General features: G+C 34.4%; 4 protein-coding genes across 4 annotated transcripts in view; all 4 read right to left on the bottom strand.

Moving 5' to 3' along the window:
* LOC104735520 (paired amphipathic helix protein Sin3-like 2) overlaps window positions 1-4,037 on the bottom strand; it is an 8,285-nt gene extending 4,248 nt beyond the window's left edge. The window contains exons 1-14 of the mRNA XM_010455330.1: window positions 3,690-4,037; window positions 3,445-3,527; window positions 2,943-3,134; window positions 2,674-2,863; window positions 2,482-2,580; window positions 2,225-2,392; window positions 1,858-2,140; window positions 1,430-1,566; window positions 1,285-1,360; window positions 1,176-1,211; window positions 885-1,078; window positions 656-810; window positions 436-563; window positions 50-304 (exon numbers count right to left, since the gene is read on the bottom strand). Of these exons, the coding sequence (XP_010453632.1) occupies window positions 50-304; window positions 436-563; window positions 656-810; window positions 885-1,078; window positions 1,176-1,211; window positions 1,285-1,360; window positions 1,430-1,566; window positions 1,858-2,140; window positions 2,225-2,392; window positions 2,482-2,580; window positions 2,674-2,863; window positions 2,943-3,134; window positions 3,445-3,521 (1,990 nt within the window). The 5' untranslated portion in view covers window positions 3,522-3,527; window positions 3,690-4,037. The remainder of the gene's footprint in view (window positions 1-49; window positions 305-435; window positions 564-655; window positions 811-884; window positions 1,079-1,175; window positions 1,212-1,284; window positions 1,361-1,429; window positions 1,567-1,857; window positions 2,141-2,224; window positions 2,393-2,481; window positions 2,581-2,673; window positions 2,864-2,942; window positions 3,135-3,444; window positions 3,528-3,689) is intronic.
* LOC104735521 (paired amphipathic helix protein Sin3-like 1) lies at window positions 12,002-13,196 on the bottom strand. Its single transcript, XM_010455331.2, has 4 exons — window positions 13,135-13,196; window positions 12,985-13,027; window positions 12,493-12,615; window positions 12,002-12,374 (listed from the first exon to the last, which is right to left on the bottom strand). The coding sequence occupies exons 2-4, from the start codon at window positions 13,023-13,025 to the stop codon at window positions 12,188-12,190; spliced, it is 351 nt and encodes a 116-aa protein (XP_010453633.1). The 5' UTR covers window positions 13,026-13,027; window positions 13,135-13,196; the 3' UTR covers window positions 12,002-12,187.
* Window positions 13,621-14,926, bottom strand: LOC104735523 (beta-glucuronosyltransferase GlcAT14B-like). Its single transcript, XM_010455334.2, has 3 exons — window positions 14,851-14,926; window positions 14,185-14,695; window positions 13,621-13,780 (listed from the first exon to the last, which is right to left on the bottom strand). Exons 1-3 carry the CDS (start codon window positions 14,921-14,923, stop codon window positions 13,735-13,737), a joined length of 630 nt encoding a protein of 209 aa, XP_010453636.1. The 5' UTR covers window positions 14,924-14,926; the 3' UTR covers window positions 13,621-13,734.
* LOC104735522 (beta-glucuronosyltransferase GlcAT14B) overlaps window positions 14,942-17,119 on the bottom strand; it is a 2,988-nt gene continuing 810 nt past the window's right edge. The window contains exons 2-5 of the mRNA XM_010455333.2: window positions 16,200-16,615; window positions 16,033-16,108; window positions 15,832-15,947; window positions 14,942-15,676 (exon numbers count right to left, since the gene is read on the bottom strand). Of these exons, the coding sequence (XP_010453635.1) occupies window positions 15,162-15,676; window positions 15,832-15,947; window positions 16,033-16,108; window positions 16,200-16,615 (1,123 nt within the window). The 3' untranslated portion in view covers window positions 14,942-15,161. The remainder of the gene's footprint in view (window positions 15,677-15,831; window positions 15,948-16,032; window positions 16,109-16,199; window positions 16,616-17,119) is intronic.

The following is a 17,119-nucleotide window of genomic DNA, read 5'->3' on the forward strand; positions in this document are numbered from 1 at the left end:
TCGTATTGGTTACTTATATACACTGAACACGTTCCAAGAGTTTACTTGCCTTTTGCACTCAAATTCTTGGAATCTTGCTGCTTAAAATAGAAGCTCCGGTGATCAAGTGATTTGTAATGGTTTTTCGCATACACATCCGCCCAGACCACATTAAAACCTTCCCGGCATTTTGTCCATTCATCTTGTTTCTGCTTCAATCGAGTTAGAATTACAGGAAGAGCAGAGGCTGGATTCTTACGTATCATGTCTGTCACGTCAAGACCATGGTCACCATAAAGCCTCTCTATGCACCTTAAATTTAGGGCTGTAGTAAGTCAATAAAAAAATGGCAAGTGTAAGACAACGAGATGAGGGCTCAAAGATAAGGGAAGAGAGATGGAAAGGAGAGAACTATAATTACTAAAATAAGTCCCAGAGATATAAACGCCTACAGACCTGTTAAATGGTCTTCAATCCGGAAGGAGCCCTCGAAACTTATTTTCTTCTCAATGATGATATTCAACAATTCTTCTGTACTTTTGGCAGCAGATCCCACAGATTCCAACAACATATCTAACTCAAATCTGTATCAGAAAACAAGTAAACAACAATTATAACATACAAATTACTTAAGACTACAAAGCTATCCTAAGAGTGCTACTTCTTGTAAACATACCTATCATCTTCACATCTAAACAAACTTTCTTCATACTGGTTTCTGCGCATGTGTTTAAAAGAGTAGTCTTCACTTCCTGAAGTGACAGAAACCCAGTGATCATTTAACACAGCAGCTCCTGATTTTTGTCTGTGGCGCACCGACGGTGTCGGATACTGCAAATGAGGTATAATAGTAAGTACATTTCAAATGCCACAGATGCAATATAGAACTCTGATAATCTTATTACATCTGGAGGGAGGAGCCGGTAGCTAGGAGTGCAACGCTCACAATCAGAGAGATCAAGCTCTTGAATAGATTTCCCCATGTACTTGTCCTTGGATCGCTCCTTTTCCTTAGCAGCCTCAAGGTCGCGTTTTTGTTCTCTTTCTTTTTCCTCCCCCTTCATTGACCTAGATACTTGTTCCTCACTGCTAAGTGATTCTGCAGCAAGTGTAACAAGCAGAGTAAGTAATATTCCCCTATAACGTATAAGAGATATGCATACATATAGACAAGAAGGCAAGACACAGTAGCATACTTTTGCTCATAACGCCAGCGAGGTGCTGGAAACCATCTGCAAAAAGGATGATGATCAGAAACAGCTAGATAACCTAGTTAGTAAAAAGACAGTAGGCAATCATAAATACCAATACTCTCACAACGTTCGAAGAACTGATTGAACTCATCCATGAGATCAGGGAATTTTCCAAGTAGACCTGAAATCTAAAAAAATGAAAGAGAGTGGAGTTAAGAGAAAATCTACGCCAACACCAAAGCTATTTGTAGACCTACCAAATTCTGCAGATCTTTCTTTTGGATAATTCCCTTGCTAAATATGTTGAGACACCTCAAGAATGACTGGTAATCATCTTGACTGCATAATCTCTCCTTGACTTTCTCACAAAACACAAATGCTTGGTTGCACATGCCTAACACAATGAAAGTACGTACAAAACAAATCATATTGTAAGTATCAGAAAAAAAGAAAAGAAAAGACCAGATGCACCAGAACATACCTGTTGACTAGAAAATCAACATTTTATACTATTCACATAATTTAACTCAATCCATCAACTTATATATTGGACATGATGATAGACTGATAGTTTAGAGATGTTTTAGCATGTGCATGTCATTACTTTCCTCTATAGAGCACTGAAATTTTGGAGCCTTAATAACAGAAAAGTTGTTGGTTCTACATATAACTAAAAGTCGCTTACTTTTTAGATTGTTTTTCTCAGAATTCGAAGCAGGACCAGAATAAGCTTCAAAACCCTCAGCTTTTCGAGATGACTTCCTTTTCTCTGAAAAATGTTGCAAGTTATCTTGCTCTGCTTCTCCATCTTCGAAATCACGGCTTCTCCTTTCTCTATTATCCTTATCAATACGTTTCCTCTGATCTCTGTGCATTTTAACCGTTGCTTTATCATCATTAAGGTCAGAACGGTCAACACTATGATCACGGTCACCCCAAGAAGCAACAACCCTTTCTCGTCGACGATCCTGATGATGGAAAACGTATCAGCACAGAAAAGAGAGACATGAAAACAATAACAGAACCAGGAAAAAATGTAACCAATACCATACCTTCTCCATAAACATTCTAGGCACAAGAGGAGGGCCAGATCTTCGGTCATCATACCGTTGGGCCTGACTGCGGAGTAACTGGGCTGCTGTATGAGGGGCCAATGAGTCTGGCAAAAACCTAGTAAACTCTTCAAGCAAATCCGAGTGGTCCTCAAAAAGAGTAGAAACCTAACAAACAGATATTAGAGCTTGTAATACATAGAGAAATTTTAATGTGACAAAATAGGAGAGATATAGTCACTTCAGTGTGACATTACCTCATTGTAAACCTCAGTGATGTCCTTATTATCCTTCCGATACATATTTAAGATGTCCAGGAAAGACCTATACACAAGTTCATCGTGCTGGAACCGTTTCTGCAGTGACGAGAAAGAGACAGATACAATGAGACACTAGGAGTAAGGGCACTTTAAATGATAAACAACATACGAAAAAAAATCTCCTTTGACCTTAATTTTATTTACAAAACTTATGGCTTCTTCAAATTCAACAGTTTTCCTTGGTGGAGCCTCTTCTTCTTCTTCTTCATCAAGTGTTATTTCAAACCCCTTGGGCAAAAACGTATTAAACCCAAAAATCAAATTGTTATGCCCCTTAAACAACTCCTTGACTCGTGCAATCACACCAGATGTATCGGTCCTGTAAAATGCAAGATGAAGAATGATTCCAGACGCATCAGGCAAAAAAAATCAATCTTAATAGGAAAGAAAGATCAAACCTTTGTGCCTTAAAGTCTTTCATAACCTCAAGGAACATATCATATTTGTCCCTTTGATCTTGAAACATCTCCTTAACTTCCTTTAAGTAGGCTAAAGCATCATCGGTTGTCAATTTCTGATTGTTTACTCCGCCGTCAGCAATGCTATCTCCTCCAGTTCCACCGTTTCCAGGTACTGGAGATTGCCCATACCTGCGCCAAAACAAGCTCTAAATCACTTGGTACATTTCATTCAAAGAACCCAGAAATCAGTAAAAGACAATAATATGAGTCTTGAACCAAAACTAGACTCCCCTGATCTAAATGTCAGAAAATTGCATGGGATGAAAAAATTAAGCTTCTTACACCAAGCAATGAGAAAGTTCACAAACCTCGCAAATCAAGATTAGTAAACTTGACCACTTTCACCTATTCAAAGACTTTTTTTTTTTTTTGAAGGGAAGTAAAAACATAATGTGTCGACTTGAATTTCAAAGTCTCTGAAAAAAAAAAAGGAACTCACGATTCGCCACGAGAAGAGCCCAAAGGACGTTTGAATTGAGACCCGGTTGCGTACGGATCATCCCTAATCCGCTTCATTGCTTCCTGAGAGTGAAGAAACACACGAAGACAAAAAAAAAACACGCAAAATCTCAATTAGGTACAAAAGAAACTTCCAAAAGTCTCAGGTTAATAAAAAAACCGAGAAGGTAAACCCATAAATCCCCAATTAGAAACTCCAATTCAGATGAAGTTAATGAAACTTACTTAGTCGCGCTCCAGATTTCCCAGAGATACGACTCAATGAATCACTCAGATCTCTCTCAAATAAAAGCAGAATCAAGAAGAAACAGTTCCGATCATATTCCGGCGAAACTTTAAAATTCCCAGATTGTGACAAAACCCCCGAAGAAGAATTCCGATGACAACAGAGTTAAAATCAGAAGTAATGAAGAGAGAAAGTTTCTTTTTTTTTTTTTTTTGCTGCTACGACTGAGAAAAGAAAGAGAATTTTTCGAATAAGGAAGAAGAAGAAGAAGAAGAAGAAACAACGACGGAATGAATTAGCCTCCCCCGGCACCTTCTCCTCTTTCTTCTTCAGTTGTTTTTGTAAATCAATCAGCCGAACCCCAAAAAAAATATTATGTGTTTTTCTTTTTCTTGTTTGGGCCTTAAATATTATAATGGGTTTAGTAAAAAGGCCCATTAACAATATTCGTTTAGGTAATTAGGGTTTTTCTTTCAGCGAACCAAAGACATATACATATATAAAGAGGAGAGATAACATTACAGCTACAGACATCATCGTCGATCTAAGCTCTCTTGTTCATACATCTTTTTTTCTCCCTTCTGTGTTTTTATTAGTTCTTAGATTTCGTGTTTTTTGTTTTCTTGGTTTCGTAGTGGGTGAGATCAGGTGATGAGCAAATACTGCAACAATATGAAGGAGATATAATCTATATGATTCTTAGTATTTAAGTCTCTGATGATCGATCTTTTTTTTGTTTGTTTGTTTCTCTTTTATCTTATGAGCTATATATATTAGATTTCGTTTTTGATCTATTATTATTAGGATTAGAGATATGTAGATATAAGAGAGAAGTGATGAATAACATATTGGTCCGTGTTTCAGATTAACCGTGAACGAGACTTTTTAACCACCTCTGATCTCTCTATTGTTTTGGTTTTTTTTTGTCAATCAAATCTTGAGTTTTGGTTTTGGTTTTTTCTCTTGGGGGCTCTGTGATTACTTTTGCCTAATTGGCAGTATACGCTATTCTAATTGGCAGTATGAAAGATAAATTATACTTTAATGAGAGCCAAACTGTATATAGTTTTTTTTTTTTATCTAAGCTGATTAATTGATTTACTTTGTTTTGAAAAACTTACTTCTGCTATGATGATCTTTTGAATAAAATTCACATGTCAGACTTCAGAGATTATTTTTTTAATCTATGAGAATAAACATTCATATTCCTGAGCAGAAGTAAAAAAAATTATTTGTCTCCTAAATTATTAGACCAGTGATTGACATTATCTGTTGAGAATTGTAATTAATTCTTTACCAAAGGAGAATGAATTCATGGATAAAGAGGCAAAAGAATGTTAGAAAAGTTTGAACTTGAATTGATGTTGAATTGAGACTAAATTTGACGATATTGGTTATAGAGAATATTAATAATTCTGAGCTCAAGTAACTTTGGAGCCAAAAAGATTAAAAAAAAAAAAAAAATCACCAATCCATTCGTTTAAAATCCTGTGTCCCTTAAACAGCTCCTTCACTCGTGCGAGAACATTAACATATTTCTAGATCCCTTCGGGCTAAGAACTTTTAATCTGATAGAAAACAAAACAAAAAAAAAGTACCTTACTTTTCTGCTTTGTAGTCTGTCAGAACCTTTAAGTAAGCAAAGCAATGCTCTCTCTTTCGGTGACAAACGTTTTCAGGTATTGAAACTTGTACATTTCTGCGCCAAAACAAGCTGTAACCCCTCAGGCCTCAGTACCATTCGAGCAATAAGCACCTAAACCCAAAAATAAATAAATCAATAGAGTTACAAAATAAGCCACATTCAATTTTGCAAAGAAAGATAGTTTGTTGGGCCAGAAACTGGACTCCCCCGATCTTAAAACGTCAGATCATTGTATGGGCTTAAAATTAGTAAGTTTCTTTTATCCAAGCAACAAGATGATCTCAATTCTCAACCTATCCAAATCTTAAAAAAATTCACAAAGCCGCAAGCCAAAGATCTTCTTACCTCCGTACATGCCCTTTCAGTCTTTCATAACCTTAAATTGTGTCCTTTTGATTCTAGAAACGGTTCCTTTAATAATATAGGATAGATGATCATCTTATTAACTTTAATTCAGAGAGAATAGAGAGGAAGATATACTAAACAAATAACTCGGATCTTTGAAGTGAGAGCTGAATCAAGAAGAAAGAAACACTCCGATCACTGAATATTCTAAGCCGACTCGAGAAGACAAACAGAGCAAAATCAGAACGCAATCAAAAAAGGATCAAATTTAATTTTGGCTCTGTGACTAAGTATGAAAAAAAAAAAAAAAAATTGTACTTACTGACAGCCAATCATTAAGAATCAAATTTAAGTAACACTATCACCCTAAATAAATCATACATCTTAATAAAAATAGTTATATTATATATGTCACCTAAATTTAATATCTATGCTTTTACTATATATCTAACGAGGTTTATTCAAGTAATTAAATTCATAATAGATTTTAAGTGTACGTTAAGGTATAAAATGTCAAACTTCATTGTAATCAAACGTTTCTTCATGGATTACAAAGCAACATACTTGATAAAACCATCAAGAACTGAATAGTAACAGAGAGAGAGAGAGAGAGAGAGAGGGAGACTAATTAGGATATTTTGGTGTCACCATATTTGTAAAAGCATGTATGCGATGCATGACAAGAAATCTCAATAATCTCTTGCGGTGGAAATACATGAGTCTTCTTCCTCATCGTCATCAATAGTTATTTTATAATCAGGTGGCAAAAAGGCGTTAAATTCGATTATTAAGTTGTTATGTCCGCTAAACAACTCCTTCGCTCGAGCAACCACAGACTCCACATTAGAATGATCATTCCTGTTAATCAAGAGGTAGAACGTTTCTTTCTATTAGCAACCTCATCAGGCTTAATAATTACTTAGTTTTTAAAAATCTTTGATGTTAAACAAAATACATTAACGATTTCAAATTTAAAACAAGAACAAAAGCTATATATATATGATATAAATCAAGATCTCACTACAAAAAAAGTGTGGTATTACATCATTTATTTTCTATTTTTGCATCAGTTTTAATGAATGATTTATATTTTGTTGATGCAAATAATTTGCATCAATTGAAATAAATATTTGCTTCAATTATTAGAATTGATGTTCATTTACATCACTTCTAAAAATTGTTGCAAGTCTTACATCATTTTTACTAAATTGATATAAAATATTTGCATCATTTATCATAATTAATGTTAAATATTTATATCATTTCAGAAAATTGATGTTGAAATCAATATTATAATAAATTATATGAAAATATTTTTTTCCTTTAATATAATATTTAATTATGTATATAAAAATCATATTTGTTTATATATTCATTTTATAATTTAGCTATATTATTTATATTGTATTTATGGGATCCACACAAATAGTTGTTATCCCATTAGAATGTACGACTAAGTGAGAGATTATATAGGAGCAATATTGAGAACTTTTTTTTGATATAGCCGATGTGGGATAACAACTCTAATCGGCTATTCTGTTTTTTTTTAATTGTTTTTATTTTGTGTGTTGTTAATTTGAATTTTAGTTTTAGTAGATTAAAGAGTAACATATTATTCTTTTTTTATTTCTTTTAGTTCAGTTAATATAATAATTTGACATATAATTTTACTAGCATCATTTTTAAAATGATGTAAATTTTGGATCATTTTTCTAAGTGATGTTAGTATAAATTAATAATTACATCAATCATTAAGTGAAGTAAATTTATATATTTTGTGTCAGTATTCTGAAAGTGATGTAAATGATTTATATTTGCATTAATCATAACGAAATGATTCAATAATAATATCGATTATTGTAACTGATGTAAAATTATAATTTTTGTATCAATTATTAAAAAGTAATTTAAAATAATATCACTTAGTTTTGTGATACTATTTAAGTGATACAATATGTCTGTTTTTTCGTAGTGTCTTACCTTACGTTCCTTAACTCTTTCATAATGCTAAGGAACCTAACATATTTGTCCCTTCGGTAGTGAAACGTATCTTTCACTTCCGCAAGGAATGTTGCAGCATTATTCCTATTCTCTTGCCTACGCCTGCACCAATCGAGCTCTATAGTTAAAAAAAGCCAATATCATCAAATCCATATAACCAATAAATACAGACTTTAACATGTTCCTACACACATGCAAATCAAGGAAAACCATAATTCACAAGACAAAATAAGAAGTCAGAGACACCACCATACTTCAAGACTAGGAAACTAACCCATACTTATGTCAAGAACGAAATAGAACAAAAAAAAAGTCCCGATGAACATTGAAAAGGAAACTCACCTTTCGTTTGAAGCGTCCATTTTATCACCAGCCCGCCTCACTTGCTGCCGAAATAAAACAAAAGATCAACAGTTAGAGATTACAAAAAGGGCATGAATTAAACAGATGAAACAGTTTTTAGAAATGAGAGCATATCGAGAAGAAACACTTCCATATGACAGTCGGCTATACGTACATACTCAAGATAAATCTAGGCAGAGAGTCCACGAAGCGTTGCGACTTTGCCATGAGAATAGAGCATAATCACACAACACAACGCATATAAATAAAGGCGCCAAAAGATATCGTCTCTTCCTAACTTCTTTTCGGGCATGCAATAATCCTACTATTATTAATATTAATTGAGAAATACAAATATAAAATCCTATTATATTAATGAAGTGTAAAAAATTATTAGCATACCATTGATCTTAAAAGCAAATGTTTAATATTTCAGTAAAATCAAATATGTAATTTAAATATTAGAGTGATAAATTTTTTGAAATAAATATTAGTTTATAAAAAAATTATAAACCAATAAGAATTTCAAAACTAAGATCTTATATCCAATTATACAATATGATTATTTTTAATAATTATATTTGGAAGATTTTGTTAAGATTTAAAATAATGACTATCCTATTATCTTTCTTTTATTTCATTTACAAATTGTTTTGAATTATCATATAATACATATGATTTATATTTTATTTGATATTTTTTTAAACATAAACAGAATTATTCATATATTTAATACTAAATATTTGTATTTTATTATTATTTTAATAAAATAACCATAGAACTAGTTCCCGATTAATCTCCGTTTAATCCCCTATTTTCTCGCTAGGCGCTAGGCCCACCCCGACCACCCGACTAGCGCATAGCGATTTCTAAAACAGATATTGTAATTAATGAGTTTTTTTCCAACACTGTAATTAATGAGCTTTTAAAGTCAGAGTTTAGGCTTTATTAAGGACTTACCTTTGATCTTAATGCACTAAGTATCAGTTCACCATCTAGTTAATTTCTTTAATTTTTTTTTTAAGTATCAGTTGATGAGCAAATATACTGCAACAGTGTGCCTGAAATCTTATATTCGTATATATATTTTGTGACATTTTTTTTTCCTCAAATGTTAAATATATTGATTAGAAAGGGTCCTTACAGAGAGCTTCAAGAAGTCAAAAAGGCTTCATTACAGTATAATTAGCATAATACAAGTTATTAACACAACCAAAGTATACTTTGCTAAAGCATGTGCTACCGTATTGCATTCCCTTTTTGTAAATGTAAAAGAAACTTGACTAAGTCTTGATGCCCACATTTGAATATCTTGCAAGAGATTTCTTAAAGATGCATTTGACTGTTCTCCATTAACGAGTGACATTTTTATTTGACAAGTTGTTGCTTTAGCTATATGATGACTTTTGTCTTTTGAATTATTTTCACATATGTTCTTCATATATTTTTTTCATATACAATCTTTAACAATAAAAATACTCATAGCGGAAAAGTAATATTTAATCTTGATCAATATATTTTATCACCTAAATAATATCACCTGAGCCGAAGTAGTGATATGTACTTTATCAACTCAGTTATATATGTAAGGATCAGTTAGATAATTAATGATCTATTCCTATTTGTAAGGATGTTGATTAAAATCATATCTATGAGAAAATTTAAGTAAACGTTAAGAAGATAGGAAAAAAAAAACTTTAGTACAGTCAAAAGTTTCCTCATGGATTACAAAGCAACATACTCAATAAAACCATCAAGAACTGAATAGAGAGAGACTAATTTTAAGATTATGAATGTCGCAATTTGTGCAAAAGCATGTATGCTTGTGCCCTTCATGACCAGAAATTTCAATAGTCTCTTGCGGTGGACATAACTGAGCATTCTTCCTCACTGTCATCCTCATCCTCAAGAGATATTTGATGCTCAGGTAGCAAAAATCCGTTAAGTCCGATGATTAAGTTTTTGTGTCCATTGAACACCTCCTTCACTCGAGCAACCATAGCAAGAAAATCATCCCTGTTCTCTCTCTTTCTGTAAGAAAGCTCACCAGGTTTAAATGGTTTGAAATCTTTGATCCTTAACAAAATGCATTGAAATCAATTACAGGAAAAAAAAAAGATAATAAAAATCAAGATCTTACTGTTCTTGCCACTCGTTCAATATGTTAATGAAGGTTGAATATCTGTTACTTTGATCACGAAACGTCTCTCGCACTTCCAGAATGAATGACAAAGCTTCACTTAATGTTCTTGTTCTTACAGGCCTGTAGCAAACAAGCTCTAGTTAAGACAACTTAGTTAAACCCATATAACCCAAAGACCAACATGTTCCGATACATGCACATCAAGAAAACCACAAGAACCAAAAGAAGAACTCAGAGAGTGTCGCACGCATGGTCTGAGAACGTTATAAATACTCTTAAAACAAAGTAGACATCAAATTATTATTCATCATTTCGCGTCAATTACAATACACAACCCACCATCAACAACACAATTCAAGACTATAGGAAACCTAACCTAACCCCGTTGTTTTGTCAAGAACCAACTAGTTGAAGGGAAACCCATATAAACTTAAAAGACTTGAAAGAGAAATAGAACAACAAAGTTACGATGAAAATTGAAAAGCGAACTCACTGTAAGTTTGAAGCCACACTTGAATCACCAGTCCGATTCATTATTGCTGCCCGGATAAAGAAAAGATTAATAACTAGAGAGAGATTACAGGGAAAGGGAATGAAACAAATCAAGTCAGATCTTTGAAATGAGAACAGAATCGAGAAGAAACACTTTACATACACAAGAAAATTGTAGGCAGATCCGATGAAGTGTTGTGACCTATGTGAGGCTATGAGTGTACAGCAGAATCTCAACGTGTATGGCAAAGAAGATATAAATAAAGGCGGCCAAAAATAGTGCCATCTCTTCGTAGCTTACTTGGGCCTATAAAAATACTAATAGGCCCAAGTTTAGGCCTTAATTAAGTATTCATCTGTCTTTTTCTTTGTTTTAAATTTTTAAGTTTTGGGTTTTTTTCTTTTTTACAGTATCAGATGGTGAGCTTTGAGCAAATAATGTACTGCAACAATATGCCGCCATTGACCATTGTAGTCGTTTATATATTAGCAACCATAGTCGGACCACGATAAGTAACGAAATTAGCCTTAACAATCATCCGAACATTTTGAAATCAAGAGTTTGATTCGCAACAAAACCACTTAATTAGATCCAACCGTTCCGCCGGCGAAGTGAGAGCATATCGAGAGAAACACCTCCATATCACAGTCAGTTACACGTACATACTCAATATAAATATAGCTAGGCAGAGTCCATGAAACGTTGCGACTTTGCGATGAGAATAGAGCATAATCACAGAAACACAACGCATGCATGACGAACAATAATATATATTAAAAGAAAAATAACAAGAGATCCCTAGAAAAAATCGCTAGGGAAACGCTTTGGTATTCTTTTTAGGCTTTATTTAGGTATTCATCTGGTTTTGTTGCTTTGTTTTTGATTTTTAAATTCTGGACTTCTTTTTTTTTACGGTATCAGTTTATGAGCAAAAATATATACTTCAAACATATATGCCATTTGAATTACATATTCGTTTATATATTTTGTGACACTTTTACTGTATATTTATCTGATAAGTTGTTGCTTCTGCTATGATGACTTTTTGAATATTTTTCACATGTTCTTCAGATTTCAATCTTTAACAATAAAATTATTCAGAGCAGAAGTAATATTTAATATTGATCAACATATTTTATCACCTACATAATATCACCTGAACCGAAGTAGTAATATGTGGTACTGAATTAACTCAGTTATATACAGATCAGTTAGATAATTAATGGTGTATTCCTATTTGTAAGGATGTTGATTAAAATCATATCTATGAGAAAATTTAAGTGAAATTTAAGAAGATAGAGAAAAAATCAAACTTAAATATAGTCAAAAGTTTCCTCATGGGTTATTAATTAGCAACAACATACTCGATAAAACCATCAAGAACGAAATAGAGAGAGATATAGAGATATACAGTATATATAGAGAGAGAGAGTTAGAGAGAGAGAGAGAGAGAGTAATTTAGAGATTTTTGGTGTCGCCATTTGTGAAAAAGCATGTATGCATATGTGCCCTTGCATGACCAGAAATTTCAATAGTCTCTTGCGGTGGATATAACTGAGCTTTCTTCCTCACTGTCATTCTCATCCTCAAGAGATATTTGATGCTCAGGTAGCAAAATGGTGTTAAATCCGATGATTAAGTTATTGTGTCCATGAAACAACTGCTTCACTCGAGCAACCAAAGTAGCATAATCAGGCCTGTTCTCTCTCATTGATCTACAAGAAAGCTCACCAGGTTTAATTAGTTTGAAGAAATCTTTGATTCTAAACAAAATAGATTCACATCAATCACAGAAAGAAAAGAAGAAAAAGATCATAAAAATTAAGATCTTACCCTTGTCCCAACGCTTTCAATATGTTAAGGAAGGTTTCAAATTTGTCCCTTTGATCACGAAACGTCTCTCGCACTTCCAGAACGAATGACATAGCTTCATCAAATGTGCTTGTTCTTACAGGCCTGTAGCAAAAAAGCTCTAGTTACCAAGACAATTTACTTAAATCCATATGCAAAGACCAAAACATGTTCTTATACATGCACATCAAGAAAACCACAAGAGCCAAAAGAAGAACTTAGAGAGTGTCGCATGTTCTGAGAACGTTATAAATACCCTTTAAACAAAGAAGATATCAATTTATTATTCATCATTACGCGTCAAAACAACCCACGTACGATGAACAACACAATTCAAGACTATAGGAAACCTAACCTAACCCGGTTTGTTTTGTCAAGAACCAACTAGTTGAAGGGAAACCCATATAAATTTAAAAGACTTTGAAAGAGAAATAGAACAACAAAGTTACGATGAAAATTGAAAAGCGAACTCACTGCACGTTTGAAGTCACACTTGAATCACCACTTCGACTCATTGCTGCCGGGATAAACAAAAGATTAGTAATTAGAGAGAGATTACAGGGAAAGGGAAACAAATCAAGTCAGATCTTTGAAATGAGATTAGAATCGAGAAGCAACACTTACATAGAAAAGAAAATTCTAGGCAGATCCGATGAAGCGTTGTGACCTATGTGAGGATATGAGTGTGTAGAGCAGAATCTCAACGTGTATGGTGAAGAAGATATAAATATAGGCGGCCAGAAATGGTGCAATCTCTTCGTAGCTTATTTGGGCCTACAATAATACTATAATGGGCTTATAAAGGCCGAAGTTAGGCCTTATTTAAGTATTTCTCTGTCTTTTTTTCTTTGTTTTAAAATTTAAGTTTTGGGTTCCTATTTTTTTTTTGTTACAGTATATCAGTTGATGAGCAAATATGTACTGCAACAATATGCCATTGTAGTCGTTTATATTTAGTGACATTTTTATTATATATATTTGATAAGCTTATGGCTTCTGCTTTAGTGATTATTTTTGTGTAAAATTCACATGTCACTTTTTGAATAATTTTTTTTCTTTTTCCATGTAGAATATATGAGAAATAAAATTATACAGAGCAGAAGTAATATATAATCTGAAATAGTGGTATAAGTCTATTTTCCAAAACATTTGATAAAGTCAAGTTGAAACCAAATAATATTTGCTATTCGCCTCTAGTCAGTCACATGGAATGAGTAGTGACCATCAATAGACCCTCATGTACTTTTTGCCCTTAGTCACATGGTTGTATCTATAAATTTTTAACAACAATATCAATGTGAGTTAGTGAATCATGTAGCAAATCAATTAAATAGCAATAATATCAATGAAACACCTATGTTTTTAGTCTGGTTACTTTATCATGACAAATAATAACAAAGGACATGACTAAATATGTGACAAACCTGTAAAGTAGGGTATGAGAAGCAGGGAAGGTCCAACTTGATTTAAGTCGGTAATATAAAACAAATTCAATTATAAATTTTTCTTCACGCAAATTTCGGCGCTTTCCCAAAAGAAGAAATTACAAAAATCTCTCTATACATCAATCAAAGTATTGTTGATTCATCATGTCACGCACTCCATTTGTGTTATAAAGAAAGATAAAAAAACCACGTAGACATTTCTATGACAAAAAATCTAATTTGCCATTACCTGCATTGCCGTGGTCTGAAATTCTCAGTTGATAACAAATAGGTTATGAGTTTCTCGACCCGTTTAGCTCCAAGACCAGGTTTAATAACGGAAGTATCACCAATCTCCGTACACGGATCGCTTCCGTTTTCCCTCGTACCGATACACCAACCACCAGGAGTGACCATCCCGTGACTCCGCGACAAGAGTTGAGAATCAATCTTATCGAGCACAGGCTCATCTCTACGGAATTTTCTAGCGAAAGGAGCGTTACTGTCCACCATTCTCTGGAAATCATCGAGCGTGAGATGGTGAGGATGTTGCTTCGGAGGATTGTCCCATGAGATGAAATGCAGGTCACCGTTTACTGTTGTGTTTGTAAACTCACGAGCGTTGCAGATCACGGTGTGGAAGTAGCCTTCTGGTGAAGAGAGGAAGTTCGCATAGTACATTAATACAATCCGAGGAAGATTGTCCCATCCCCATATGAAATAATCCACAAATGGTCTAGATAACATCATCCACGCAGATCCTATAATATATATAACCACATCAAAAAAACCATTATTATCACTGTTGTATCACATCAATTGTTTACACAAAGATAAAAGGAAGACCCACCCCACAAGGATTCTACAATTAGACAATTTCCGAAAATGTTCAAAACCCAAAAATGGAATCACACACCTGTGAAGAGTTTGAAAGCTGTAGGCATACTTCTCTTCTGTGAAACCCAGAAAACATCTGCTTTCTTTGACATATACAAACCNTGAGAAGCAGGGAAAGGTCCAACTTTGATTTAAGTCGGTAATATAAAACAAATTCAATTATATTTTTTTTCTTCACGCAAATTTCGGCGCTTTCCCAAAAGAAGAAATTACAAAAATCTCTCTATACAACAATCAAAGTATTGATTCATCATCGTCACGCACTCCATTTGTGTAAAGAAAAAAAACCACGTAGCCATCTTCTATGACAAAAAAGTCTAATTTGCCATATTACCTGCATTGCCGTGGTCTGAAATTCTCAGTTGATAACAAATAGGTTATGAGTTTCTCGACACGTTTAGCTCCAAGACCAGGTTTAATAACGGAAGTATCACCAATCTCCGTACACGGATCGCTTCCGTTTTCCCTCGTACCGATACACCAACCACCAGGAGTGACCATCCCGTGACTCCGCGACAAGAGTTGAGAATCAATCTTATCGAGCACAGGCTCATCTCTACGGAATTTTCTAGCGAAAGGAGCGTTACTGTCCACCATTCTCTGGAAATCATCGAGAGTGAGATGGTGAGGATGTTGCTTCGGAGGATTGTCCCATGAGATGAAATGCAGGTCACCGTTTACTGTTGTGTTTGTAAACTCACGAGCGTTGCAGATCACGGTGTGGAAGTAGCCTTCTGGTGAAGAGAGGAAGTTCGCATAGTACATTAATACAATCCGAGGAAGATTGTCCCATCCCCATATGAAATAATCCACAAATGGTCTAGATAACATCATCCACGCAGATCCTATAATATATATAACCACATCAAAAAAACCATTATTATCACTGTTGTATCACATCAATTGTTTACACAAAGATAAAAGGAAGACCCACCCCACAAGGATTCTACAATTAGACAATTTCCGAAAATGTTCAAAACCCAAAAATGGAATCACACACCTGTGAAGAGTTTGAAAGCTGTAGGCATACTTCTCTTCTGTGAAACCCAGAAAACATCTGCTTTCTTTGACATATACAAACCAGGGTCAATAATTATCGGCTTTGCTCGATGAGACCTACAAGTTTTGTTTTCCTCATCAAAAAAAAACTTGTCAAAAACGAAATGTAGAATTAGTTCGTAGCTTATATAAGTACACTTACTCTTTCCAGCCAATGTTGCTCGTATGATCGATGAAATTAAGATCCCGAGGCAGATACGAAAACGTATGCAAAAGATCTGGAAATCGAATTCAAGTTTGAAACTATAAGGTTGATAACAAAAGAGTTAGAGAGTGTTGTAAAATAAGCTAAAAAAAAAATTGTTTTACCATCTTGAGTGACGAGAGGATAATCAGAAGCACTGAGATTGATAAACCAATCCCAATCACCACCTTCACGAAGCAAAATCGCAGCAGCGTGAAGCGTATTAGCAACCATAGTCGGACCACGATACGTAACGAAATTAGCCTTAACAATCATCCGAACATTTGAAAATCTCCGAAACAGAGTTTGATTCGCCACGAAACCACTTAGATCCAACCGTTCCGCCGGCGAAGATTCCCGATCGAGATGAACAACGTACTGGTTGTTCGGATGGTAAAGCGCCATCAAAGTACGTTTAAGCATCTGACCGTCGCCGGAAGAGCCGGAAATCAGGTAAGCGAGACGCGGCGGCGGAGGAGGAGAGACGGAGACGGAGACGGAAACGGATACTGGATTTATCTTGGATTCGACGAAGACGGAGGAGGATCTAAACCCGTAGACTGAGAAAGGAATCAAACGAGTTTGACTAGAAGAAGAAGCTAAGTTGGTTAGCAGTAAGAGGAAGAGAGAACAAACGGATCCAATCGCTAATGGGAGAATCCATCTCCGGTCTAGAGATTGTTGCTGGTGACGAACTTGCATGTAATAGCTCTTCAATTTCTTCATCTTCGATTGAAGCTTTTTTCATCAATTTACGGGAAAACCCTCTCTCTCTCTAGATCGATGCTTCTTCAATCTTCACAGTGGTTTGTGGTGTGTGGTAGAAAGACAGAGAGAGAGAGACTTGGGGGGAGTGAAGTGTACGAATTACGAAATGGAGAAGATGATGAAGAAAGGATTGATTGGTGTGTTTTTGTTTGTTTGTTGGTCTGTTCTTTTTGTATGTTCAATTCAATCTCTTCTTATTAAATTAACATTTTCTTTTTTTTTTGTTTCCACCTCTGCCCAAAACAAAAATTTGTTTCCACAGTATATATATATATAT

The sequence above is a fragment of the Camelina sativa genome, chromosome 13 (genome assembly GCF_000633955.1).
Source record: "Camelina sativa cultivar DH55 chromosome 13, Cs, whole genome shotgun sequence".
NCBI lineage: Eukaryota > Viridiplantae > Streptophyta > Magnoliopsida > Brassicales > Brassicaceae > Camelina > Camelina sativa.